The sequence below is a fragment of the Triturus cristatus genome, chromosome 11, assembly GCF_964204655.1.
Source record: "Triturus cristatus chromosome 11, aTriCri1.1, whole genome shotgun sequence".
Lineage (NCBI taxonomy): Eukaryota > Metazoa > Chordata > Amphibia > Caudata > Salamandridae > Triturus > Triturus cristatus.
Window position 1 is genome coordinate 1,018,368,983 of NC_140594.1, and position 27,195 is coordinate 1,018,396,177.

Consider the following 27,195-nt stretch of genomic DNA (forward strand, 5'->3'; position numbering starts at 1 on the left):
GCCGTTAGTATGATAGTCAAAAGTCATGTCATGAGGATATTCTTAACACTATTTTGGGTTCCCTAGATCTTCATTCATTCAAGAGATTTTTGACCTACATTTTTGTTGAGGGGTTAGCACTCGTGAGTGATTTCATTTTGTGTACAATTAGGCAGGAACATTTTCTATGCACATTCCATTTAAGGAGGAATTTATGGTGGCACTATATTGCTAGTACTGGTTGTTTTGGACTCAAATGTTTTTCTCCGAAAGCTGATTGATAGGTTTGCCACCTTGAAAGACCTATTTTGGGGTGGGTATGTGTAGGTAATTACCATTATTGAATGTGTATATCATGGACATATCTATGTGATTAGATGTAGCTCTATTAGAAAAGACGTCCTTTCAGATCTATGACTAAGGATATTGTTCCATAAGTAGAAAGATTTCACAAATAGCCCACATGAACAGTAGTCCTGGCACCATTTAAAATGTCTAGATTTATCAGATGTCGTATTTTAGTTACTTTATAGCCATAATATTAAAATGTTGAGGAGTTGAAGATTACATTTCTGATGGTTAGAATTCAGTTGGATACAAGGGAGCAAAAGCTATAAGAAATTATTTTCATGTGGTTCTTAGTCTGCTTGTTAGTTGAATGACTATATGAGCAGTTCACTTTTAAGAAGATTCTTGATGCACATGTAGTGTGGCTCTCTCCTTATCTGGAGGTCCAAGGTAGTGAAAAAATGTGGACCTCGTGCTCCCATGGAATTGCTGCCATGTTTTAGTCATTTGTCTTGTGGTTATTTAATAACTCTAACAGTTGCTGAGCTGATCTGCCTCTTAGGTATGTAGATGTTCATCAGCTAATGCATGCAGGGCCAACCGGGCATTCTTCCCCGGCCACGAACTTGTGAGGGCCCACAGGTCTGCAAATAAGTTTCAGACAAGGGAAGTGAGAGATTTAGAGTGAAGGTGTGTTACTCCCACCACAGCATGAGGATGTTTAATTCTGAAGTTTTGTTATTATATAACCCTGTGGAATGCATACATTTTGCTTAGAGGACAGTGGTGGAGTGGTTCAATAGAAGCAAACAACAATTTGGGCCGTGCAATTGCTTCTGGCTGACCGGTACTGTGACCTTTGTTTCAATAGGCTACCTGGGGAATGCATACAATTTGAAACGTCATTCTTTCCTGCGCCAGAAAATAGTGGAAGTCTTTATGGCTCGTTTAATTTCATCCTGGTTTCACGAATTCAAGTACAGATTTTGGTCCAAATTCTGGAATATCTCAAGCCTATATGTGAGCATTTTACCCAACCCGTTATAAATAAGGTCACCATAATCCGCCATAACCATCACGAGGCATTTTATAAGCTTTTTGTTTCTTGTGTAGTTTGAAGGATTGGGATATTCTCCAAAGCAAAGACTTGCTTAGTATCTTAGAGCCTGAGACTGCTGAATTGATTTGGGTTATGAACAAGAGATCTGCATGGAAAATGACTCCCAGATGCCTAGCTTTATGTGAGGTCATTTTCTGGATGGATGTCAACTTAGATGTTTTCAGTGAATCTCTGGGGCTGCATTACATATAGAGTGCACTGTTAAATTCTGAGTCATGGAGTATACTTCAGTTGATGTGCCAGGTATATTCCAGGATAGGTCACTATATTACAGTGAATGTGCTGTTCAGAGTGTAGACATAAACTCCCACCTGCACTGTGATCAGGACATTCGTTAAAGGAAGAGCTGCTCTTTGCAGTCACTGGTCTGCTCACAGCAGGGTGCATCCTGGCCGGAGTTTTAATGGGGGCTCTGCCTCCTGAGGGATGCTGAGAGTTTCCTGTGACAACTCTTGTTGCCTCCCTAGTTGCACCCTTGTGGGGTGCATTGACTGTGTGCCACATCTATGTGATGCACAGTCAGTGCCCCTCTTTTTAGCTCCTTTGCCTCTGCACGTGCATCTGTAACATGGCACAAAGACAAATGGAGAGGGTCGATTCATTTGTAAGGGGCCATGCCCACAAGCAAATAAGGGTCTGTACGCTTGACGTTGCACCTGCATACATTTAGCACAGCAAGATCCATATTACAGAAAGGTCTGTGCAAACATCTGTCAGCCCTACTGTAATGCCAAAGTGCCCTGGTAGCCAAAAGGTAGGCATACATTTCCGTTCCACCACTGAGTCACTCTAGATAATGTGGTTCTTGGAAGTTTTGTTATTGTTACTCGAAAAATACATATGACATCTTTAAGAAGCAGCAGCTGTTACACACAAAGACCGTTTTCAATCTTTGTATTGAAATCGCATTTACTTAACATAAACAGTAATTACCATAACCTACTCTGGTAGTTTATATAACAGCAAATAGAGATTAAATGTCTAAACTATCATATTTTAGAGCATTAAATGTAGTGCATCCTATAAATATTGTATTACTAAATTGTGTTTCTGATTGTTTTCCAGATGCAATAGAGACTGGGAACTATATCCTTGGGCAGTTCACAGTGGCTTCGGTAAGAATGCTGTTTTTAGGACAAGTTTTTTTTCATTCATTCATTCAATGGAAAAGAGTTTCTGAGATGTAGATCAGCACTGAGTGGCAATGCGAATAGTGTCAATTATACCATTTAAATACGTCCACAGGGCAATATATAAGACACCAAACATCTCAATATACATATTAAAAAGGCACTCATTGTTTTTGGCATGGGGAGCAAAAAAACAATGGATTTAAGCCCTGATCTCTGTACTGGGGTGAATGTATGACATTGTTCTGCATTCTGTCCATCAACAGTTCTTTTTGCATCTGTCCATCAACAGTTCTTTTTGCATTTGTCACCCCGAGTGGGAAGGGTATGCTCAGACGTGAGTCCCGTGCTCTCCATGCCACTGGAATCAAGCTATCCTGGCTGAAGAGGGGTGAAACCCCGAAACCGGTCCAAGGATGCTTGTTTCCAGTCCAGGGAGGACCTGGCCTAACAGTTCGGGCTGGACTGTTCCCATAGGGCACAGGGTCAAGACTGATTTGCATATGGCTGGGTTCAAAATGGAATGGCATGGTGAGCAAAACAACGTTGGATTTAAGCCCAGATCTCTGTACTGGGGTGAATGTATGACATTGTTCTGCATTCTGTCCATCAACTGTTGTTTTTGCATTTCTCACCCCGACTGGGACGGGTATGCCCAGACGTGGGTCCCGTGCTCTCCATGCCACTGGAATCAAGCTATCCTGGCTGAAGAGGGGTGAAACCCCGAAAACGGTCCTAGGATGCTTGTTGCCAGTCCAGGGAGGACCTGGTTTGGCAGTTCGACCTGGACTGTTCTCATGAAGCACAGGGTCAAGACTGATTTGCATATGGCTGGGTCCAAACTGGAATGGCATGGTGAGCAAAACAACGTTGGATTTAAGCCCAGATCTCTGTACTGGGGTGAATGTATGACATTGTTTCGCATTCTGTCCAATTGTTTTTGTCTCTTCCTTTAACAGTAATTGAGAAAATTATTAAATGGCGCTTGTGCCATTCAATATTTCTCTGAATCTTTGCAATGACGCAGCAGGGCATATTCTGAATGAATGATATTGGAAAATGTTATTTTTTGCACTGGTCAGCGGTGAAAAAATCAATACACCAATTGAACTGCACTTGTGCTTGACTGCCAAGCAGGGGGGCCAATTTTTCAAGGCCTAGTGCCGTGTAGATACACTTCACTTTAATATTATCATTATAGCTGTATAAAAATTCATATTATCTGGCGCAGACTATTAACTCTCTGAAGTAGATTTTCTTTATGTCAATTCGTCAATGTGTGAGCTCCACTTTTGTTTGTTTGTTTGTTGGAAGTTAAAGTCGATACAAAATGTTACTCCCTTTCCTCAGTTTTTTGTTCAGTTTGCTCTCCTGCCATAAGTGTGACTTTCAGCCTCATTTATTTCCATCTGGATAATACTGTTTCTGATCCGTACCATAACTGTTCTTCTAACACAACTCCAGTCGCAGTTATATTTCTTTCAGACCTGATAGAACTCATTGCTTCCTCCAATCAGATCTCTTGTTTGTTTACAATCCATGCTTAATCCCTTCTTCCACCTCTTGATCTAGTGGGGCAGAAACATTTATTTAAGATATTTTAAATGACAAATAGTACAAAACAACAAAATAATTATATAACCTAACCCACTACCTTCAAGTTCCCTTTAAATCAGGAGTTATGCCAGGATGATTGGTGCTCAAGGTGAAATGCCATTTTCCCCTTTGGCCCTCCCTATCCCCAAGAAAAATGCAGTTTTCAGGACTTTCCTTCCTAAGTGGTGCCTCGGAGGATGCCTTACCGCTCCAAATGGGCGTGATGGTATTAAAAATTAATCTGAGAAGGAAAACCTAGAAACATCCTAAAAGAGACAACTGAATCACTGTGACATCACTACACCATCTACCATGCAAGTTGGTGCACCCCAAAACCTTCCTTTAAAAGAAAGACATTCGTTCCCAGAGGCCTTATGGCGGACCTATTTCTGCAGAAATTAAAACTCCCAACGCTGACAATGCATATTATGGTATGCAAGCCATGAGTTAAGATTCATTTTTAAAAAACACCCAGAATAACTCTGCTAACCCAGATTTACTGGGTGGAATTCTGCACAGAATCCACTATTTCATGGGGATTAAGGTTCACATTTGCTGTCCCATTTAAATATGGTGGAACTGGTAGAAGTTGCTCGTGACAATTGAATTTTCACAGACTGGCACCAGATGAGAGATTCCTTATGAACAAAGGGGAAAAAAAGTGTGGCATGATAAATGCCACCTATCATTCCACATGGACAAAATCTGCCTGCCACAAAAACATATTCCTACTAATGTTGCTTTTCCCAATCACTATTTTTCTAACATATTCTTTTCTCTTAGAAGTGAATATATCAGGTCTCACAAATCTATGCTTTTCTGTTTTTCTGTTTGAGTGTAAATGATTGTTGTCATCAATTTTAGGTATTGTGATCTCATAGATGTATGTTTGTGTACATATTTTATGTTTCAGAGCCGTTTGAGTATAACGTACATAACAGCTGGATACACGGACCCAAATATGTTGAAGTTTGAAGAGATAAGAATCCTAGGAATAAACCAAAACATTACGGATATAACTGTGACACAAGGAGAAACCGTGCAGCCATCCTCGCCTACAATTGATTATGATCCTGCCCAAATGGTAACTTTGTTTGATAAATATTTCACAATTGGGTGTGCTGAACTATCAATGAATAAAGCAATGTCTGAAATATCATATCCGTGAATGTATTTGTAATAGGGATGAAGTAGAGTGGAGGTAGAGCAAAGATTTTGGGGCCAGATGTTTGAAATCGTGTTTGTGATTTCCTAATAGCAAATGTTAGCAATTTGCTATTAGGAAATCGCAAAGTGTGATATAAAACAGTGTGTTTGACACTGTTAGTGATTCGCAGTGGGTAGCAAATGGACCTACCTCATCAGTATTCATGAGCCAGGTACCAATTTGCAACCCTTTGCGAATGGCCAGCACTCACAGGGATGGTGTCCTGCTGGGATCAGCAGACCACTGTGCCTGTGAATGGTTTTTAAGTAAAGCAATATTTGTTTTTGTAATGTGCCCTTTTACTTTAAAGGAAAACGGGATGCATTTCAAAAATAAAAATGAAAAGCTACTTTTTCATTTTTTTAAGAGTAGGCAGTGATCCATGGGACCACTGGCCTGCCCTTAAAAAATGTTGATGCCCACATTTACAAAGAGGAAGGGAAGGAACCCCTTCCCATTTGCGAAGGGGTTACCACCAACTTGACGTGGTAACTGCAAATGTTTGCGACCGCATTCCCGGTAACAAAACATTCATACATACCACTGCTATTCGGTATTAGGAAGGGACGCCCTAACCACGCCCCTTCCTAATACCAAATTGCAAAAGCAAAATGCGATTCGGTAACAAGTTACCAAGTGGCATTTTGCCTTCAGTACATGGCAAAATGCACTTTACCTCTCGCCAATGGCCAGCTGGGCCCTTTGCAACTAGTAAAATGCTTCCTACATCGGGCCCCTGGTCCTTCCTCATTGGGAGTCACAGGTCATCTTTGCAGAGAGACCATTGTCTACATCATTCAAGATTTGCTAGCTTTAAGGGACTCTAATGGTTATGCTCCTTGCGAGGTGAGCAGCTGAGACTTTAAATTAAAAATGTATTTCAGAGCTCTAACTTCTTGCAAAGTAAATACATAAACCACTTCCAAATATATTTTAGTAAATGACGGTTTGATCTTTAAGCACATCAGCTGATTATAAGGAGAGAGGCTTTCCATGAGGTCACCTGGTGTCTTACCTAGAGCAGAGGGTGATACAATTTTTCTTTAATTAACAAAGACATTTTTTTTAAAATCACAATTATGTAATTTTTACATTTTGTTAATGAACTTAGAATGAATTATTAGAGCTGATTGCACTTAATCTTTAAAATTCATCCCTGACAACTAAGTAAAACCTTTATCAATAACTCTTATTTTCACAGAAAGGTTTTCTTAAAGAGAGGCTTTTCTTCAAATTAAACAACACCATCTAAAAATCATCAATTTTAGTGAACTGTGCAGCCATAACTTCCACACGTGCTTGAGGAATGTTGCTAAATTCAGATAGGACTTTGGGTGTGGCAAGATTTATCTGCACTTAGGGCCTCGCATTTGGCTGGAGTCTGCCCTCATGACCCTTACTTCTGCAGTTTAGTGGAAAAACCAATAAATCATGCCTAGGGTTCACAGAGTCAAAATCTAAAGCAATGGGGTAGCCCAGTATCCCTCAGAACCTAGGTATGTGTGATATAAGTAAAAATTGGTTTTGTCGGGTCAAACAATTTCTTTGTGGTTTTGATACACAATGTAAATGAAGTAATTGAAAAACAGTGTGCACTTGAACACAATAGAGAGAAAACAAATTAGTCTCACTAGAGAGAGTATTTTACTTCATATATTCAAAATTGGAACAAAGACAAATTTTATTTTATATCATGACATGAAGGCTGTCCGATAACCTAATTAAAAAGCGGTGCATGTGAACATAATTATAGTGACTTAGTGAGTGAAGTGACAAATGCTAAAAAACAAAGTCCAATTATGATGGCGATCACCCTAGCAAGGTAAATGAATTATATGAATTAATCCGTTAGGGGACCTAATACATGGACAAAAGAGCTGTTGACGTTTCGACCCTGACAATCTGCATTAGTTAAAGATGTCAACACGGGTCTTCTTCAAGACAAATAAACAAAATGGACAGCCTGTAGGAAAAAAGGCAAGTATGAGAGTAGTGTTCAAGTGTCTGAGGCTCGGTAAAGATAAAGGGTAGATGGGGTGCGAACATTGCATTCACCAATAATCTTGAAATTCTTACAATGTAGGTAAACCTCAATCCTAAAGCCTTGGAGAGAGAGAAAATCAAAGGTAATTTCCGATAGATGCGTAGGCTGGGTACCTAGAGTGATCATGAAAAACATGATTGTGGGTCCCTGAGATATTGTGCACGGGAATTATGAGTGTAAAAACCAAGACTGGTAGGAAGTCGCGTACCTGTAAATGAATTACAAGGGGCCGAGGGATTCCAAGGTGCTCAAGGGTTCACAGAGTGCAGGTCCTGGCCTTAAGCATTACATTTATTGGGGCAGATGCACAAAAGCTTTTTTCATTTATTAACAAGCCAAATCGCAATTTTGGCCCATTAAGAAATGAAAAGCAGCCTTTTCTTATGTACAAAGGCCAAAAACCAGTTGCAATTTGCGAATTCTGACTGGTACAAATTGCAAACTGCAACCGCGTTTTAGGCAACACAAATAGGGATTACCTATGTGTGATTCCTAAGGCACATGTACGAAGCATTTCCTAAGTGCGAATTGGGCATTTAGGAAATGCTATTACCATCGACTCAAAGTAGATGGTAACCATGGGAAAATGGAAAAAATCATTTAAAAGGAAATCGCAATTTAGGAAATGCAAACCATTTCCTATTTGGCCCATAGGTGTGAACACAAAAACAAAACATTTCCTACTTGCGATTTTGTACTCACAGTTCCTACTCATACCATTTTGCATTTCCTAAATAGCGATTCCTAGGAAATCGCTATCTAGGAAATGCAAAAAAATGTTTTTTTTACTTCTGGCCCATTGTCTCTACTCCCTACATGAATTTGACATGGCCTTCTGCTATGTTCAAAGATCTCTGGGTATAGTATGTGTCCTTCAGCTTTGGGGCTCCAGTTAAGACACTATCTATAAGAGCCACATCGGCATGTGAGGAGTGAGTGCGTGCCATACGCTTTGTCAAGACTCATCATCCTTCCTCCTGAGCTCTATATAAGCATCTTGTATATATGTTGATTGACACTGCTTTCAGACAGTCTTTCTGATGAGACCCCAGACCACATGAGAGTAACAGTAATGATGTATGCACCACAAGGACTCTTAAATCATTTCAATACATTTTCCCTGTATGTTAATGAATGAAATATCGACCTCCTTAAAATCTGCCAGGGAGAAATGTTTTATTTTTTTATTTTGCATAATAATTTAACAATTTGAACGTCTCACTCCTTAGTAAACATACATAATTTTATAATTACCTCCAACTATGAAGCTCAAACCTTGCAATAAAAAAAGTAGAAATGCACAATTTTCATAATGCCGGATGAAGCTTTACATTTGTTTTCAACGTAAATTAAAATACAATAATTGTAATTTTCAACCTTTTTCAATTGTGATCATAGTTTACATTCACCTCCTTCCTATACCCATAGCTATGTTATAGTGATTATGTTTCCATGGGCCGAAACTTCCATTTCTCTCTTTTATTGAGATACATTTCTCTCACTAAAAAGAACTATATGAGGCGTTATTCTTCTTGGCTAAGAATATCACTAGCTAAATCTAGGTAAAATTAAACACTCTTTAACATAGTAAAATTAATATGTTTAGTTTCCTTTCACAGTCAGTTATTATTAAAGGACTCCAACTCGACCTGGGTAAACCGTACACCGTTGAATGGAATAAATTACTGAAACGATTTGACTGTTACCCAGAAGGAAACCCAAGTCAGGCAGATTGTGAGGCTCGGAAATGTCTGTGGTCGGTAAGTAATCAAAAGATTTTTATTATTAAGTTCTACCTTATATCCCCAGGGTGAGCCATGTCCAAATATGTGTCTGCTGTTCATGGGCTAGGACGTGCCTCCATGTAAGAATGGCTGATTATCAGATTTGTCAACAAGTATTGTTTATATTGAACTGCACCTGCATTGGTAGTGGGTACCTGTGACTAAGCATAGAAATACTAGTTGCTAGGCAATTCCCCCACTTTTTCATACTGATTGTACAGATCAGGCATCATTAATACTACACACAGCGTCTATTGGCATAGGATCACATAAGCACTTGGTCCTGTTGAAGCAGACAAGAGTTCTAGTAAATTCAATTTGCATAAGCCAACCCCAGATTAAGCTGTGCTGAACCCCCTGGTGGATTGGCACAAATAAATCAGGCTTAATTTAGGGGCAATGTGTAAAGTGTTTGTGCAACACTTCAAACAGTTTCACAGCGAAAACGCATCTCAAAAGAATCCCACTCCAAATTAGAGTAAGTTTTATTAAATAATACAAGGCCAAAACAACAAAAATACAATTAGATAAACCGGAGATATGCAATTTTAAAGATTTCAGTAAAAATAGCCCCAAAAAGTGCAAAGTGCCAACTGTGAATATCTGGTCGATCAGGCAGACGGCAAATGGGATTGGGTCACTACAGTGATCCAATTAGGCCCAGTTAGGCCCACAGGCCGTGCAGCTGTAGCGATGCATCATTTCTGACATGCAGCTATGCTGCGATGCATGGTTCTGCATCATCGTCGAGGATCCCGTAGACAAGGGGTTGCGATGTGACGTCTGGCATCGAAGATGCATCGTGATGTGTTGGTTCTGAGGAGCTGCGATGCTGCGTCTGCCGTTGTAGTTGAGGCTCCCATCGACGAGAGATGTGAGGACCTGCGCCGATTGCGCATCGTGCAATGGCAGTTTTAAAAAGGCTGCGGAGGCAATGCCGGTCTTTGCACCAAGTCTTATCCATGCAGAAGCGGTGATGGATGGGTGCTGCTCGGGGTTGGCCAGCACAGCAGAGGACATGCCTCGGTTCTACTGAGTCCACAGGGGTTAGAAAAGCACCTTAGGCTCACTTCCAAAGGTCCAGAATTGGGGTGGCACCACTTGGCAACCCTGCATCTCCCAGGTAGAGATGCAGGGTTGTTGAGGGCCTGTTGTGTCCCCGAGGCTTCAGATCAGGAGGCCATCCAACTAACTATTGGACTCACTCTGGGGTTCTGTGTTCAAGAGATGCAAGTCCGGTCCTTCTCACCCAGGCAAGAGGGGAGCAAGCAGCAGGTCAGCACAGGAGGGCAGATATGCTTGAGAGAAGCAGTCCAGCAGAGTGGCCGTCCTTTCAGCAGCACACTAGTGCTTCTCCCTGGCTGTGTATTCACAGGTCCAGAAGGCTTGGTGTCTGAGGTCCAATATTTACACCCATACATATTTTAACCTCCCTAAGGGATATTGGCCTGCAAATAGCACTGCAAGATCTGAAAATGGCCAATTGTAAGTTTATTTAAAAAAAAAAAAACTTATCAAAGCTGAATCCCTCAAGTTGGGCAAAAATGCATTAGCAGGGAAAAATGATCTATGGTATGTGATTAATTCATACCAATCTCCACGCATTCAGCCATATTTGACTGCTTATTTCTCAACAAGGAATAAAAATATTTTCTTAAGGTTACGAATGGGAATAAATCCAACAAAAGAGGGCACGCAATCATGGATCAAGCAATGGCCAGATTCCAATTGTAGACTATGAGGTCACCACAGGAAACATTAGTATATATAGTGTGCATGTGTACTAAGCTGATTAACATTCGGCGTACCGTTTTGAAAACACATTTCTTGAGGATCAGGGTTAGATCTGCTCGTCAGGCTTTAATTATGACATTATCTGGAGAATCGATCCCGTTCTTATGCCAATTGGTAAAATTCTTAAGTGCAGTTGAAAAATGTTTGATATAATAAGTTTAAGTACCATTATTTTTATGGCTCTGGAACCTAATAGTTTTTAGCACTTTTTATATCTTGTATATCTTAGTGATCATGCTGCTATGGTGATAATTAGAAATGTAACAATAGAAGTTTCACCATTATATTAACTTTTGATGAACTTTATTATTGCTTTATTATAATGGAAGTGGTAATTACTGCACGTTAGCACTTTATTATTGTTTTATTACAGTGGAAGATGCATGTTAGCACTTTAAAATGCAACACGTGTAATATTCTGCTACAGAAGCTCTTGAAGTATTTTTTTAGACATTTTATTCTTGTTGTTAGAAACAGGGAATTAGTATGCTTTGCATGTTGTCACTTTAAACTGCAAAATGTACAATATTATGTCATAGTAATTATTGATGTATGGTGATTTGGTCTTTTTTTTGGGATATTGTTATGAATGTATTGGCAATTTTTTAAATAGTATATGAGGTACAGTTTTTAAATATTATGTGATGTGAAGACATTTTGATTGCAATAATTTTTATTAATCAAGCAATAAAGATTTAAGTAAGTATTTACACCCAGTTCTGCCTTTGAAGTGGAGACAAATCTTCTAGATGCTTCCCTTTAAAGTGCACAGGAGCCCTGCCTACCCTGCCCTGGTACCAGACTAACTGTAGACGGTATACAGCCCTTTGTGTGGAGGTATAAATCAGCCTATGAAGTGTATGTAGGGTTGTGCCCAGCTCCAACCTCTCATTCTGCTGACGATGGCCCACCCAACCACACCTAAGCTCTGTATTGTGTGTGGCTGTCTAGGAGGAATGCAGAAACCCAAACTGTTAACCACACACAGCCGTGTGACTCAGAGACAGTCTACAGGCTCTAAAAGGCTAAGGCACGAAGTTACAAGCTTTCTAAAATATCTTGAAAATTGTTTTTTTAAATCCAACTTTACCAAGAAAGAAGATTTTTCATTACAACGCCAAAAACTCCAAACATGACATGGTAGCCTGCTTCCATTTGGAAATTACAACTTAAGTTTAAATAAGGTAACTCCAATGTTATCTTATTGGAGAGGTGTCCTTGCAGTAGTGACACATGAACTTAAGAGCTTTTCACCACCAGGACATGTAAAACGTTAAATGTCATGCCTTACTTTTTAATACATTGCACTCTGCCCTGTGGGCTGTTTAGAGCTTATCCTAGGGGTGACTTATATGTATTAAAAAAGAAGAATTGGGCCAGGCAGAATATTTGTTTTGCCAGGTCAAAATGGCAGTTTAAACATGGTTCATTGGCAGGCATGAGCCATGTTTAAAGTGCTGCTTAAGTGGGTAGCATAATCATTTGGGTATAAGTCAATGTTACCATGGTTCAAGGAGTGAGCACATGCACATTAGCACTGGTAATCAGTGGTAAAGTGCCTAGAATCCTAAGCCCAGAAATAACGGGATCAGCAAAAATAATGGGAGGAAGACAAAAAGTCTGGAGATGACCCTAAAGACAGGGCCAAGTTCAACAGTGTATATAAATACAGTAGCAAAATGTACCATTGAAAATTTTAGAACGTTCTGTAAATGTGAAAGAATCTGAAATGGGAGGCTAAAGATCAAATTAGTATCCTCAGATTGATCATTAAGAGAAGTGCAAGTACATGAAACAGAATATAGTGAGGATGTTCGTAGCCTTAACTGAATTTAGAAAAAAAAAACGTCCTGCTAAAATTACAATGTTGCTTTTTCAGATTTGTTTTCAAACTAATAAACATGTTTAATCAATTTTATATTTGTTTGATGAACACTTGTTTCTGTATTTTTTGGGTATTTTTCTGCTGCTCAAGTCATCAAAACTGATTAGGCCGGGATCTCTGGCTTCCAGTAATGATTCTTTGAGGGGCCCGGGATTCAAATAATGATTCATTAGGGGGTCCCAGGTTACAGTAATTATCAATTTGGGGTCCACAGAAGTCAAAAGGTTAAGAATCACTGGCGTAAAGAATGAACTGAGAAAAGGTGAGAAAAGGCGTACCTCTTATTAATTAGTGGTACATCATAAATTAGCTTGAAACGTTTGGACTCCTTTTACCCAGCTACATATGGGTTAAGTTGGAAGACTGTAGGCTATATGTCACCAGAGTCACAAATATTTACTTGGTATTTTGAGAGCCACACATACCTATCAGACCTGCCTGTAGCCAAATCATATCTCAAATGTATTAAGTTTTGTTGTACAACATGTATCTGACTTGGTCCATAGTTATGAGGGATAGAATACTGTGTACTTCATCTTCTCAAAAGTGACAAAAGAGGTAATTTGTACCCGCTTCTTGAACTGGAAAGGTAAACTAATTAAGTGATTGAGATGGTGCAACAATGTCCACCAGCTGCTTCAATTAATTGCTTGGTGGTTCTGAACAATAGGGTGAATAAGTGAATAAAGCTTAGCTGTGCTTTGCCTCAAATTATGTGTAAAATTTAAAAGATTTTTTTTAAAATAACACTTCATCCATGATCTCGCCCATTCCTTTCTGTCTCACAGTACACAGTTTGCCCAAGCCTCTTTTTCAAAGAATGTTAAACAAAACCTTTAGCAGATAGGAGCTGGGCAAGTTTCCAGGGTAAGCGTTTATTGTTCCTTTAATGCTCCCTCCCTCCAAGGACGTTTCTTATCTTAGATTTTTTCTGAAAGTGTCTGTGTTTCCAAACTAAATCAAATTAAAAAAGGCTTGGATGGGAGCCCATTGCTGAGAATGTAGCAACAAGACACATTAGATTCACTGACAAATAGCACATTTGGGTGTACCATTGAACAACCATTGCTTTCTGATTCTGACTGGTAAAGATAAAGACCAAAAAGCTGGATTTCTAATTTTGCTTGTAGGGGACAATTACTCTCTTACCAACTAGAATAAAAACAAGGAGAATTGTGTTGACCGTCAACCAGCATTTGATCCTTGGACATTGTGTGGCAGGGCTGTCGAAGTGAGCCTCTTAAAAAGGCCTCTGTGAATATTATCACCTGTAAGCAGTCTGAACAATGCTGGCATTTATGCCATCTGGATCATGAATTCTTCAGCTGAACATGCTCCTTGATGTCTGAGGAACCTGAACATGAAAGAACCTGGAAAAGAGGAAGCCCTCATCGCAAATGGAAATGAAATGAAATAAAACGAAAATGTATTTTGTAAAGGATGCTTTTGCCCAAGAGATGTCTTGGTGCTGCCAACAACAGAAAGACTGAAGGAGTGAGATAGAAACTTAAACCAAAGCCTAGCTGGTCGAAGTGAAACCTAATGATTAAAAAGGCATGTTTTTAACGCCTCTTTAAATGGAAGTAGGCCTGTGTATTTCTTCAGCTGTAGAAGAAAAGAGTTCCACAGCTTAGCCGTGCCGTGCACTAAGCTTCGACACCCGTCCTCCAAGGGCTTGTTTGAATTTGAGAATGACTACATTGTAAGCTGAAGAGGAGTGCAGAGTCCTAGGCAGAGTATACCATGTAAAATTCCATTTGAAATAGCCAGGAAGTGAATAATGTAGAATATAAAGCATTATAGTCAATGCCCTTTCGCATGGGTAACCAATGAAGCTGAATTAAATCCAGTAATGCAGACTGATGTTAAAAGTTCCCAAACAGTATGGGAGCTGCAGCATTCTGCAAGACTTGCAATTTGTTTAAAAGTATGTGTTGCATATTGCTGTATAAGGCATTGCAGTAATCCAATTTGGAAAGCATGAGAGCGGTAACAGCTGTCTTCTGCGAGTCCTGTGGCAGGGAAGACTTTCTCAAGATTTTCAAAACGAAAAAGGATGAAGAGGTCTCAGCAGTGAATTGTTCTTAAATGACAATTTGTCATAAAGATACCCTAGATATTTTACTTTGAAGACAGGAATTGGCAAGGTTCCTAATTCCTACGGCAACCAAACTGGGGCCAAACAGATGTATTATTGCCCAGCAGGAGTACTTCAGTTTTTTGGCAGTTCAATTTTAGGCAATTATTGGACATCTAATTGCTGATATGCAACATGCAGCTATGAAATCTGCTTGCCAAGTCATCCGTAGCCCCAGACACTGAGACCACAATCTGGGTATTGTCTGCATAGGACACTACTGAGAAACCAAATGTTTTAATGAGTTTGGCTAAGGGGGTGAGATATAGATTGAGAAGGGTTGGGCTCAGGGACAAGCCCTGAGGAACACCACATTGTAAATAAAAATAAAAAAAAGGAGTTTGATAAAAAACCATCCATAGCAACAGATTGTTTTCCCTCTGATAAAAATGATTTAAAAAGAGCAAGGTCTGCTCCCCTGATTCCAAAAGAGTGCAGACGGTCAATCAGCAAGTTGTGATTGACCGTATTGAATGCAGACAAGAGGTTAAGCAGGATCAAAGCTGCATTTCCTCCTTTAACTACGGTGGCTCTCAGCTTTCAGATGCAACAATCAGAGATGATTCTGTGTTATGTTCACTCCTGAAATCGAATTAAGAGGGTCCAAAGGATAATTACAAAGGTAGCATTCCAATTAACTGGCGGCGATTTTTGTGGCCGCCTTTTTGTGGATTGTGCTGCTACAACCTTTTTAAAGTGAAATGGATCCAGTTGCCCAACTTCAGAAAAGCCAAAAGAAAAGGCGCATTAGAAATATATGTTTGCCTTGATATTGCCATTTTGATGGAGATTGTACATGTTGTGGTCAATGTTTGAGTTCTTGTGAGATTAAGATTCATAATTTTGTGTTTCTGAATACTGATGATGCCACTGGTCTTTCCAGTACCACCCTTCTCGACACGAACAACACAAAATGGTTGCTGCTGACCAGAGACACATTTCTGCCCTCCTGCTGTTGAGCCAAGCTCGAGCAGGGGAAGGCAGCACATTAGGCATCCTGTCACAGGGAGGTGTGACCACCTCCCAGAAAGGATTTAGTGTATTTGAGCTGGGTGGGTGCACTTCCTAAGTGCCTGAAAGTCTGCAGCTGGGGCACACTTGGTGTCCCTGTGCATAGTCCTAGTTCTGGGAGCCATTGGCTCCTGCTCTGGCATGAAACTGGACAAATGACAAGGGAGCATCTTCCCCACTGTCCTGACCCTCCCATGGGAGGGTCCCCTGAATCTGTCCAACCCTCTCCCGTGGGTACAAAAGGGCTTACCTGGCTGTAGGTCCCTAGATTCGAAGTGGACAAGATTCTGAACAAGAAACTACTGACCTTCATTCGTCTGGACACTCTGGACTTTGACTAGGCCCGACTTTGTCTCCCTCTCTGTCCAAAGCATCGCCTGTGCCCCTGTACCATATAGGCTCCGTGCAGGACCTGCGGATCGTCAAGGACATCTGAAGTATCTCCCTTGGGGTGGAGGAGTCACTCCCCTGCATTCGCAGGCACCATAACGGAACTAACCGGCCTGCTGATCCTGAGCTCCTGCAGACTCTGAAGGCTCCAGCAACACGGGAAGTGGGTCCCTAGAGCTGCCCTCTCACCAAGTTTGAGACCAGTATCCCTCATGGGGACCACATAACCCAAGCCCCCTGTGTGCTGCATACTTTTGCAATTGCATGTGCTTGTTGGCATTCCCCAACTTTGTGCATTTCGCTATCGAGCCCCAAACTCTGCACACATTTCTTACAAAGGACTTTGGCCTCCTCACACTCTGTGCCCTGCAATCAGTGAATTTGTGAAACTGCTAGAGGTCTCCTTGACTCGAGTTGTTGTTCTTATACCACTAATTTAGTATATGGTTTGGTCTCCCCCGGGAGCCCACTGTGTATTAGTGCTACTTACAATTGTTTCTGTCCTACAGTATTGTGTGCTTTGTGTTTATCTGCTTGTAGCAGACACTGTGAGGTATTTAAGGTGTTATAATAATAAATATATATTCTTATAACTACTGTGTGGTTCGCCTTTCATTTAACCAATACTATAAGGTTGCATTCTGGTAAAACAAGCTGTTTAACATTCCTTCAAGACTAAGCCTGAAGCCTGCTCTCCACAGCTACCACTTGGATAGCTTTCAAAGGTTATCTTTGACCTCTTAAATCACCATAAGGGTTGTTTGGACTGGTGCAAGGTGCCCAATTTAATTAGTGGACATCATATACCAGGCCAACTTCTCACAAATATCTTATAAAAAAAATAAGAAGAATAACACAACTTAAATGTATATCTTGTAAAATCTACAATACTGTTAAAAAACTGTTATTTATGGAAACTAGAAGCAGTGGGAGAAATTCGGTTGTTGGGGTGGGGTGTTAACCCTGCTCAAGATACAGCCACAACCTCTGTCATTGCGAACCACAAAAGTCACTAAATTAACCTGTACTTAACCCTTTGGTATCTTGGCACAGCAGCTGTCATGTATAATTGCAGCACAGAAGAAGTAATAAAGTGAAAGCACAGCACTATTAAAATCCCACACCAATTTAGGAAAATAGACTAAATTTAAATATATTATTTAATACCAAAACAACAAAAATCCAATTAGTTTTGGTAAAGACTAGACCCTAAAAGATCAAAGCGTCAACCGCAGACATCTATTCGCGTGACACGGGTGAAAGTCGAAAAATATGGCTAGCGAGTTGTTGACTCTAGGGAGCCACTAGACAAAGTAGCGCTGCAGATTTCTATGCTGTGACTTAGGGCCTGATATAAATCTTGGTGGATGGATTACTCTGTCACAATGGTGATGGATATCCCGTCTACCACAATATAAATCCCATTAAATTATATGGGGTTTATATTTCATCAGGCGGATTGTCTGTCACCGTTGTTACGGATTAACCTGTCTGATGAAATTTAAATCAGGTCCATAGTCTCTTTTTTGGGAGCTGGAAATCTCCAGTGGGATAAGGCTGTAGCCAACGAGGGCTCCACAATGATGGATATCCCTTCTGCAAAGTACTCCTGAATAGGATTTGCTGCTATGCAAAGTACGTAGTGGGAACTACAGCAAAGCGAGGCTGACCTGCAACGCTTTTTGGGTGGAGAGACGAAAAGGGTGGTCCTAGGCTCCTCCTGGTACATGGAGCAGTGTTTAGCCAATAATTGGAAGTTTTGGCTATCTGGTCACCTTTAGTACCATTATCAAGAGTCCAGGACTTGGAAGGCCCCACTTTTAGGGTTACGACTCACTCAAGCTGGGTCTCGGTGCAGATTCAGGATGGGTGGAGAGTTTTTTGTTCCTGAGACTCTGATCAGGAGGCCAGCTGTGAATCCTTGGAGTCACCGTTAGTATTGGATTCAAGAAGTGGAACAAAGCTCAAGCAGCGGGGCAGGTATCCGAGGGTTCAGGGAAGCTTCAGTCAGCAAAGCAATCCTTCCAGGTGAAACAAAGCAGTCTTCTAAAGTACCCAGCAGGTCACAGCACTAGGAGGTCCTCTGAGAGTCCTGCCACAGTTCAGGAAATGAACTGTAGAGTAGGTCTAAGGGTCATATATTTAAACCTGATGCCTTTCTTGAAGTAAGAGAAGTTTCTAGAGAATTCCCTTTGACGTTCTTGGAGTTTCCTGCCTCCTTGCCCTGTCTCCAGCCTGGCTGCATGGACAATGAAGTGTTGTGAAGTACTTTGTGTGAAGGCAGGGCACTGCCTATTCATTTGAAAGTGGGACAGTGAGTAAGTGAGTAAAGACTTTATTGTATGATTAATGTAAATCTTCACAATAATAAAGTCATTAAAAATAGGCATTTACTATATAAAGTATAATTAATACCTTAATCCTGCGATGTGGTAAAATTATGATTTAACTTTCAAATAGTGCAGAAAGATGGAGAATAGGTTATTTGTAAAGGTAGCTCTGAGTTACCAAGATTATAGCTGCATGTCAAGTTTAACTGCCTGATCAAGACCATGTATTCTGACAACATATCAAATTCAGGCCAAACTGCAACGTGCCCAAGGTGTGAAAGCTCAAGCAGACAATTGTGGTGTCCCAAAAAAGTCAAGGCTCATCTAAACCTTTTTTTTTTACAACCGCCTGTTCACTGCACTTAGTGCTTATATAAGTGGAAAAAAAGTGCAAGATTACGGGCCTGATTCCGATGCGGTTAGGAAAGCCTCCAAACAGCATTTGCACCATCCGAGTCAGACCGGGAACGTGTCTTTCTGACCAAGGGCCTAAATTCTGATTTGGATAGGAAGGCCTCATAACGGTATTTGCTCTGTCCAAATCAGATCGGGGAACGTGTCTTTCTGACCGACTCGGAAAGTTTGCCGACTGACAGAGTACGATGCGAGTTAGGAATATCCCAATCTGAACCCGACAGCATTTGGAATGACTGAGCCGTACGGAGCAGAATCGTACGTCTCTATGGGCCGTTTTCCGAATGACCAAGTATGATGCTGGATTGGACAGCCTTTCTGGATCGTGCCATCTGACTTGAATCGGCAGTCGGAATAAGACTTTGAGGGGGTCGTAATGAGCTCCCCTGCACCTAGAGCCTTTCCAATCGGGCCCGTGGGGATACCCATGGGTCCCCCCTTACCAGTCATGCACAGTGTGACAGGTACCAGGGGGTGCCCGCCACAGGCTGCCCGATTTTCCCCAGCCACCCCTTTCTTTAATGGGAGCCTATGCATTAGGTCGGAACAAAGGCTCCCATTGAAGTAAATGGGAGTTCAACCAAATCGTATCTGGAAACTTCCAGATGCATTGTACTTGGTCGGTTGGACTCTCCCTATCCGATTCAGTCGGAAACCATTCCCACACCCATTTGGTCGAGAAGCTATGAAAACCGCATCAGAATCGGGCCCCAACTCGGAAAGGTTTCCGACTGACCAAGTACAATGCAAGGTAGGCGTTAGGAATATCCCAATCCGAACCCGACGGCATTTGGAATGACCGAGCCGTACAGAGCAGAATTGTACGTCTCAACAGGCCGTGTTTCCGAATGACTGAGTGCGATGCTGGATTCAGACAGCCTTTCCGAATCGTGCTGTCCGACTTGAATAAGCAGTCGGAATCAGGGAGCCTATGCATTAAGTCAGAACATAGGCTCCCATTGAAGTCAGTGGGAGTCTGACCAAATCGTATCTGGAAGCATCTGTATGCATCATTCTCAGTCGGTCGGACTCTCCCGATCTGAGTCAGTCGGAAACCATTCCCAAACTCATTTGGTCAGAAAGATTTCCAAACCGCATCGGAATCGGGCCTTAATTCTGAGAGGCAGGTCTAATTGCTGGATCTAAAATACCGCCTCCATTTTTATCTCAGCTAATGTGACATGAAAAGGGGATAAGATTAAATCTAAGTTGCAGATGAGGTATTGACATTTCAATGAAAACCAACGTAAAAGTGTCTTATTAGTAAATGTCCCAAGGTTCTGGCCACAGTTGGAGTACCAGCCTTTCAAATTCAATCCTGGATGTACAGTACATTGGTGTGACTGTTTCCAGCCAGAATGTTCTGATAAGAGGTGCTACAGAGACTAGGCGTTACAGTGACTGGAAGACTTCAGATGTTGAATGCCCTTAGCTGTTCCCCTAATATAAAATAATATTTCGCCATTCTTGCGAGTTCCATAGGGAAGTCACATTTATAAGTGTAGGTCACCATGTTCCTGTAGGTTCTTAGCTCATACTTTAAAAATAGTGGTTTCAACAGTTTGCATCTGTCGGTTGTCAGTGCAGGGCAGCAGCATAATAGGTGGCAGAGGGACTCAGGTCCGTAGGTACACAAGCGACAACTTTGCTGCCCCCTGCTTTTGGACTTCCAATGTACTCAGAATTCCCATAATGGTAAGGCCAACAATCTCATGTTGAATATATTTTTTAGGGGAGCCTTTAGGGAGAGCTGTAGTACTGCAGCTTCATGTGATTGAGACAAACCTGGAACCCTGAAAGTGTGTGAAACTTCCAGCAGGTCAAGCGGTATGGATAGTTGCCTTTCATGGGCTTTTAAGATGCACTTCAACTGTTGGCAAGGGGGACAGTGCCTAACTCCTCCTTCCCACCCTTCCAGTGATGGTCAATCCATGTACCTCTAATCCCTCTACTGTGTGGCTGTCTGGGAGGATTCAATGACGTTCAGCTGCCAAATACATCCAGTCATGTCATCTAGAAACAGACTGCAGGCACCAGTAGGGCAAGAAAATCTAACTTTCTAAAAGTGGCATTTTCAAAATTGTAACTTAAAATCAAACTTTACCAGTAAAGAGGATTTTAAATTACAATTTCTCAGACACCAAACCCGGAAAACCTCACCAGCTACCAATCAAAAGTTTGCACTTATTCAGTGTAATAAGGCAACTCAATGTTATCGTATGGAAGAGATAGATCTTACTTTAGTGAAAAAAGTAAGTGCAGAGATTTTCACTACTAGGGCAATCAGTTGCTTTGCACCCAGTCCTATGGGCTCCCTATCGGCCAACCTTAGCAGTGACTTCTATGTAATTAAAGGGATACAAGGGGGTTACTTTGCCAAGTCGAATTAGCAGTTTAAAACTGCATTCAGACAGCAATGGCAGACCTGAGACAGTTTTGAGGGGCATTTAATGCATTTAATTTGCACGCCCTGGGTATATGGTGTACCACTTTGCTAGGTACTTTAAAGTAAATTAAAAATGGCAATCAGGTGTAAGCCAGTTTTACCATGTTTAAGGGAGTCAGCACAAGCACTTTAGAATGGTTAGCAGTAGTAAAGTGGACAGTGAAGGCAAAAGGCTTAGGGAACGACCACTATAAGGCTTACAACCCATTTTTGCCAGAACATAAGTGAGCACCACAAAGGCTGCATGGTGTTCCTTGGCAAGGGTTTGTAGGTTCTACATCACAGCAACAACATTACTGTTCAAGGCACTAGTCCTTGCCAAGAGTCTATCTTGACAGCAATACGATTCAGAAAGTCCTTCAGTCCTTGATGCAAGTATTGGATGGGGGAGTTGATGGAACCTGGCTTGGTGACAACATCACTGGTACTCAATGGAGAAAGCTATCGTTGTGGTTGAATGCTCTTCTGCGCCGTAATATTAGTAACGTCATATTAGGAGACATTAATCCCAATGAGCCAAGAAAAGGTATCTCGTGCTGGCTCTGTCAAGCCCTTATTGGGGCTGAGACACCACTGGACTCCTTCTAGAGTGCCTGATAAAGTCTCCATCCCCAACTGGACAGCTTCCATCATATGCTGCTGGAACTTTACCACTGTCTGATGAAAGCTGACTTGCCAGTCACAAAGATCTCTGCTAGGGATAGGTGAATGGCTGTATATGAAACAGTCTGTGTTGGTTTACTTCGAGAACCAACAATGTCTTCTTCCCTTGCCAAGATTGGAGAAGAACAATCAACAATGTCCATGAGCTGGTTGATGGGGTCTTCATCCATGGGGGCAAGTAGAAATCAAGGTCAGGTTTCCCATTGTGGAGAAGCTGTTGTACAGAAGAGGTAGGTCTTTCAAAAGATGTAAATAATGTTAGTATTCTATAGAATTTGTATTACATTGATCTTGTTAGGTATATTCTGACAGACATTTGTGTACTTCCTCATACAATGGAAAATTGCTAGTATAATTAGCAGCATGCACTAAGGCAAGATTGTAGGCTAGGCCACAGTCATCAATATGTGCAGGAGCTGTAGTTTAACATCCTCATACAGTCAAATGGCAATTTGCATATGTAAGTGCCATAATTTACCATGTTGGCACACACATATAAGATGTGCTTATAGACCAATGCCTATTTCTTATTTCAGACATGCTGAGCATTTCTGTACACAAATTAGATTAACTAATGCAAAAACAACAACAAATTCCCATCACATTTGAGTTCCTTGCTTCTTGACGTTGCTACACACACCTGTATATTCCCTACAGCTTGTAGAATTATTATTAGGCAATCAATTCAATCTCCATACTACAACCATGTTCACCAAATGTGAAGCTACCATGACATTAGTTGTGTATTTCTGTAATATTGTGCCTTCACTTTTTTATTATATTTTGTAGCACTCAAATATCAGAGTCAACATTTTAACCTTAATACTGAGAAATCAACGTCAACCCTTAAAGGACAGACACATTAAACATACACATTCATAGATTTCCCAACATGCCTAAGGTTTCCCATTTTGCACAACTCATTAAAGCTGACCCAGCCATATGCAAATCAGTCTTGACCCTGTTCCTCATGTGAATAATCCAGTCCGAACTGCAAAGCCAGGTCTTCTCTGGACTGGAAACAAGCATCCTGGGACCGGTTTCGGGGAAACACCCCTCATCAATCCAGGCTAGCTTGAATCCAGTGGCAAAGTGAGCAAGGGATCCATTTAAGGGCATTACCTGCCAATTTATGGTGAACAAAGCAAACGCAAAGAGATGATGGATGGAGCACTGAGACTTTTCAGACACTAACCCCCAATCAGAGATCTGGGTTGACTCCCTCATTGTTCTTTACTTCACTTCTCCACCCCAGTTCCTATCCAGCCATACGCAAATCAGTCTTGACCCTGTTCCTCAAAGGAACAGTCCAGCCTGAACCGCCAAGCCAGGTCTTCCCTGGACCAGAAGCAAGCATCCTGGGAACAATTAATTTAACCCAGATCTCTTAACTGGGTTGAATGTGTGATTTGCTCTGCATTCCGTCCATCAATTGTGTCTTTGGCCATTTTAACAGCGATGGTTTAAAACTTCCTGCATGTAAGTTGTGATATTAGATTTGTCTTTATGGCCTGGCATTGCACAACATAAAATAACAGCAAATGACAGAAGAAAATTCACCTCAATGCATTCCAAACATACCTGATAAAACCAAATCATAAAGAGGCAAATGCAATTAACTCCTGTTTTTTTGTGCTATGTCAAGTCATTATCATTGAGCTGGACAACAGAAAGAGCAAAATGCACTGTACCTCTAAATGCTCTGTACCACAAAGGGATGATGCTGAGTGAATACATAGCAAACTATTCTTCTATCCTTACTTCAGTGAAAATATTTCTATCAAAGCATATAGCTGAAGCACTATATCAATTCAATGAAGGATAAAAGAAATCACAAATTTGGTTTAATGTATAAAAGATAAAAAGAAGTCCATACATTGTGTTAAAAAGTAACACAAGGTATATATAGGTAAGGCATTGGTTTGAGGCAAAGATTTCTCTTAGCCAAAGTTTAACTGTTCCTGTGAGTAATTTCCTGCTAAAGATAGTCTCCCACTGAAGAAGATCACGTTAAAATGTGCTTCTGTAATATCTCAAAGAATGTTGCGAAGTGTGTCCATTGCGAAATTAGTGAATCTTACATGACTTTGCAAGTGGAATAAAATTTTGCCTGGGCGTATTTGGTTCATTTTGCATTACAAGTCAAGCTTGAACCACAAGAAAGATTTCTCAAGAAAGGTTTAGACTCTTTACTATGTTGAGGATTTATTTAGATCGATTCATCAAGGAATTATGTCTATTTGCCTTCCCTAGCAGATTTCCTCTTTCTGGTGACAGACCATCAGCCTGTTCAATCTCAAATGATTTCCACTTTTGGAAGTTTAAAGCTTATCACATCTGAATTAATGTCCAATTACAGCTAAATCTAAGTTTCTGAACCATGCAAATGTATACATATATTTGCGTATGAGGCACTCAGTGGTGCATGTGTTTGGCTATCTGCATAAAAATATCCAAGGATACGTCAATCTGGTCCTTAGTTATCCTAATAAAAACATAAATTTACAACCACATTAATAAAGGGATGCCTGTTCACTAAAAATGGTTTGTGAAGATTATTCTGTCGTAAGTACAGGGAAATCCACACTAGCAAATCCCACTAAAGTAGTAGGAAGAGGTAATTCAAAGTTGTGGTTTGCCCCAGAAGTTTAGGAACGTTGAGTAATATACAGAGTTGTAGGGATTCCCATACTTCTATAATAACCACCCCCACGATATCTCGAAAACAAACACCTAAATACTTTAAGAAATCTTTGTAAATACTGATTCAAAATATCAAAATGAGCACTGTGGCTACTGTAACGGTGTATACAATTGCTTCAATAATTGCACTCAGTTTTCTCTCCAAAAAGTTTCAAAATTCAACAATACTGAGCTTTTTTTTATTTGTTTTTATTACGGGTGTCTGAAACTGGATTATTAATTGCATTGATGACTATCCACCTCCTTGAAGAATTACAACCGTCAAGGTGAATGCCTAAAGTCACTACATTCACCTGAGATCAAGTCCCGAATAGCTATGGCACAGTGCAGACAGGCATAACTTAAGGAAATATGTAAAGTATTTATGCATCACCAAAACAGTAATAAAGTTAAAATGCAAAACAAAAAAAATCCAAAATCAAACTGCAGAACTAGTCAATTTAATAAGCACCAGCAATTACACCAAAATGACAAAAATGAAACCAGGGGAACATGAGATATGAACTCTTAAAGCTTTAAGTAGGACAAGTGTTAGGACAATAGTTTGGGTAATTGACTCTGTATGCTGGGACACTGCTTTTACCCCTACAACTTGTACAATTGGCTAAATCCACAATTGGCACATAAAGCTTACCTATAGGTCCCTAGTTTATGGTACTCCATGTACTCAGGGCTTGAATGTTGAATGTTACTGGTGGACTGCAGCACTTATTGTGCCAACACCAAAGTGACAACGTAAACCATGTCTCCAGGTGCAGTTTTTAGCCTGATATGTGGACCTTTCAAAATAAAACATTTGACAGACCTAAACCTTCCTTTTTAATATTCATGTCACCCCTAAAGTTGTCCTTAAATGGTATGGGGCAGGATGCATGGTATTTAAAAGTAGAGCATGCATGTATAATATTTCTCATGCTCTGGCAGGGGAAAATATCCAAAGCCGTTTACTGGGACAAGGATGGCTCTGCGATTCACTAACACTGGTTTGCCATATTCCATGTAATAAGTACTCAATTGAATTTGGGGATACCTAGAACATTGTTTAGGACTTATTTTAATTGCAAATTACAATCCTATTTACTGGCAATGTTGGAATCTATATTACTATTAAGGAACAGACACTTATAACAAATAATTTGTGTCTTGCCGAAAACCAAAAGGCTTTCATGCCAGTGTCACACTTTTCCTGACTCCTGATGCTTATGCTTGATGGAGATGTGGACTGCTTCCATACAGTGGACAAAAGTTTTCCCATGTGGGGAGGTGTCTTACCTCATTTAGCAGGAGGGTCTAGGGACTATACCCAGACCCTTCCTGGGCTTTAAAGGATGCGTACCCTTTCGCTGGCAAATATAGCTCACATCTGGGTCTACCACCTTTTTTCGTCCTAGTCAGACTGGCTCCAAACCCAATCAGGGAGGAGCTGCCCCAGAACTGGTTTAGAGTGACGTGAAGGATGGATTGCCCCTTTCCGTAGCCACACCTCCTGGGTGAACACATGAACTCTGCACAAGAGAAGAAAGGTCAGGCCAGGGGGCGGAGCTTAGCTCGCAGCGAAGATGGCTGCTTGAGCCCGGAGCTCCGGCGAGCGACAACACAATCCTATAATTATTTGGCCCCACTCGCCTCGTAACTGAAGCTTAATCGTGCTGCAGACCGCTGGGCCCGGTGTGCAACCTCCGTACGCGAGTCGGGCGCAGAGCTGAGCCGAGGGCGCGAGGCGGAGACTGGCGGCTGTAGAGGCGGAGCTGGGCCGCCGATCCCCGGCCTCGAGTGTGAGTGAAGATGGCCCTGCGTCGCTGTGCGTGGGGGCAGGGAGGCCGTGAGGAGGCGGTCCGATCCTGTTTGTCTCTAATACTGTGGCCGGCACCTGAGCGAGACCCTCGGAGGGGAGGGCTGCAGAGTAACCCCGAAACGGAGGCACCGGAGGAGGAGCGGGCCGTGACGCTGGGCTCCCACACCCCGGGCAGAGACCCGGGCTGCGTGTGGCGTATTTGAAGCTCCCGCGATAAGTTATCAGCGGGCTGAGGAGATCGGAGCTGCCTACTCGGAGACATTAAGCTGTGCACAGTTTGGGGGCGAGACGAGGAGGTCCTTGAGAGACGAGTGGCAGCGAACCCACAGCAGGAGGCTCACGATGGCTGACCGCGCGGCCCAGCGGCGATAAGATCGGCTGGAACTGCGACGCGGAAGTAATAGCTGGAGGACTCACTGGTGGATTGTGCCGGACAGAAGGAGGCGCTGCACGGAGGCTGGCCTTGGTACAGGAGAGGA

At 41.4% G+C, this 27,195-nt stretch overlaps 1 protein-coding gene across 3 annotated transcripts in view; it reads left to right on the forward strand.

Moving 5' to 3' along the window:
• Window positions 1–27,195, forward strand: part of LOC146785847 (maltase-glucoamylase-like) — a 783,978-nt gene that overhangs the window by 383,949 nt on the left and 372,834 nt on the right. For all 3 annotated transcript variants that reach the window (XM_085635202.1, XM_085635203.1, XM_085635205.1), the window contains 3 exons: window positions 2,453–2,502; window positions 5,027–5,197; window positions 8,984–9,124. In XM_085635202.1, coding sequence (XP_085491328.1) covers window positions 2,453–2,502; window positions 5,027–5,197; window positions 8,984–9,124 — 362 coding nt within the window. The remainder of the gene's footprint in view (window positions 1–2,452; window positions 2,503–5,026; window positions 5,198–8,983; window positions 9,125–27,195) is intronic.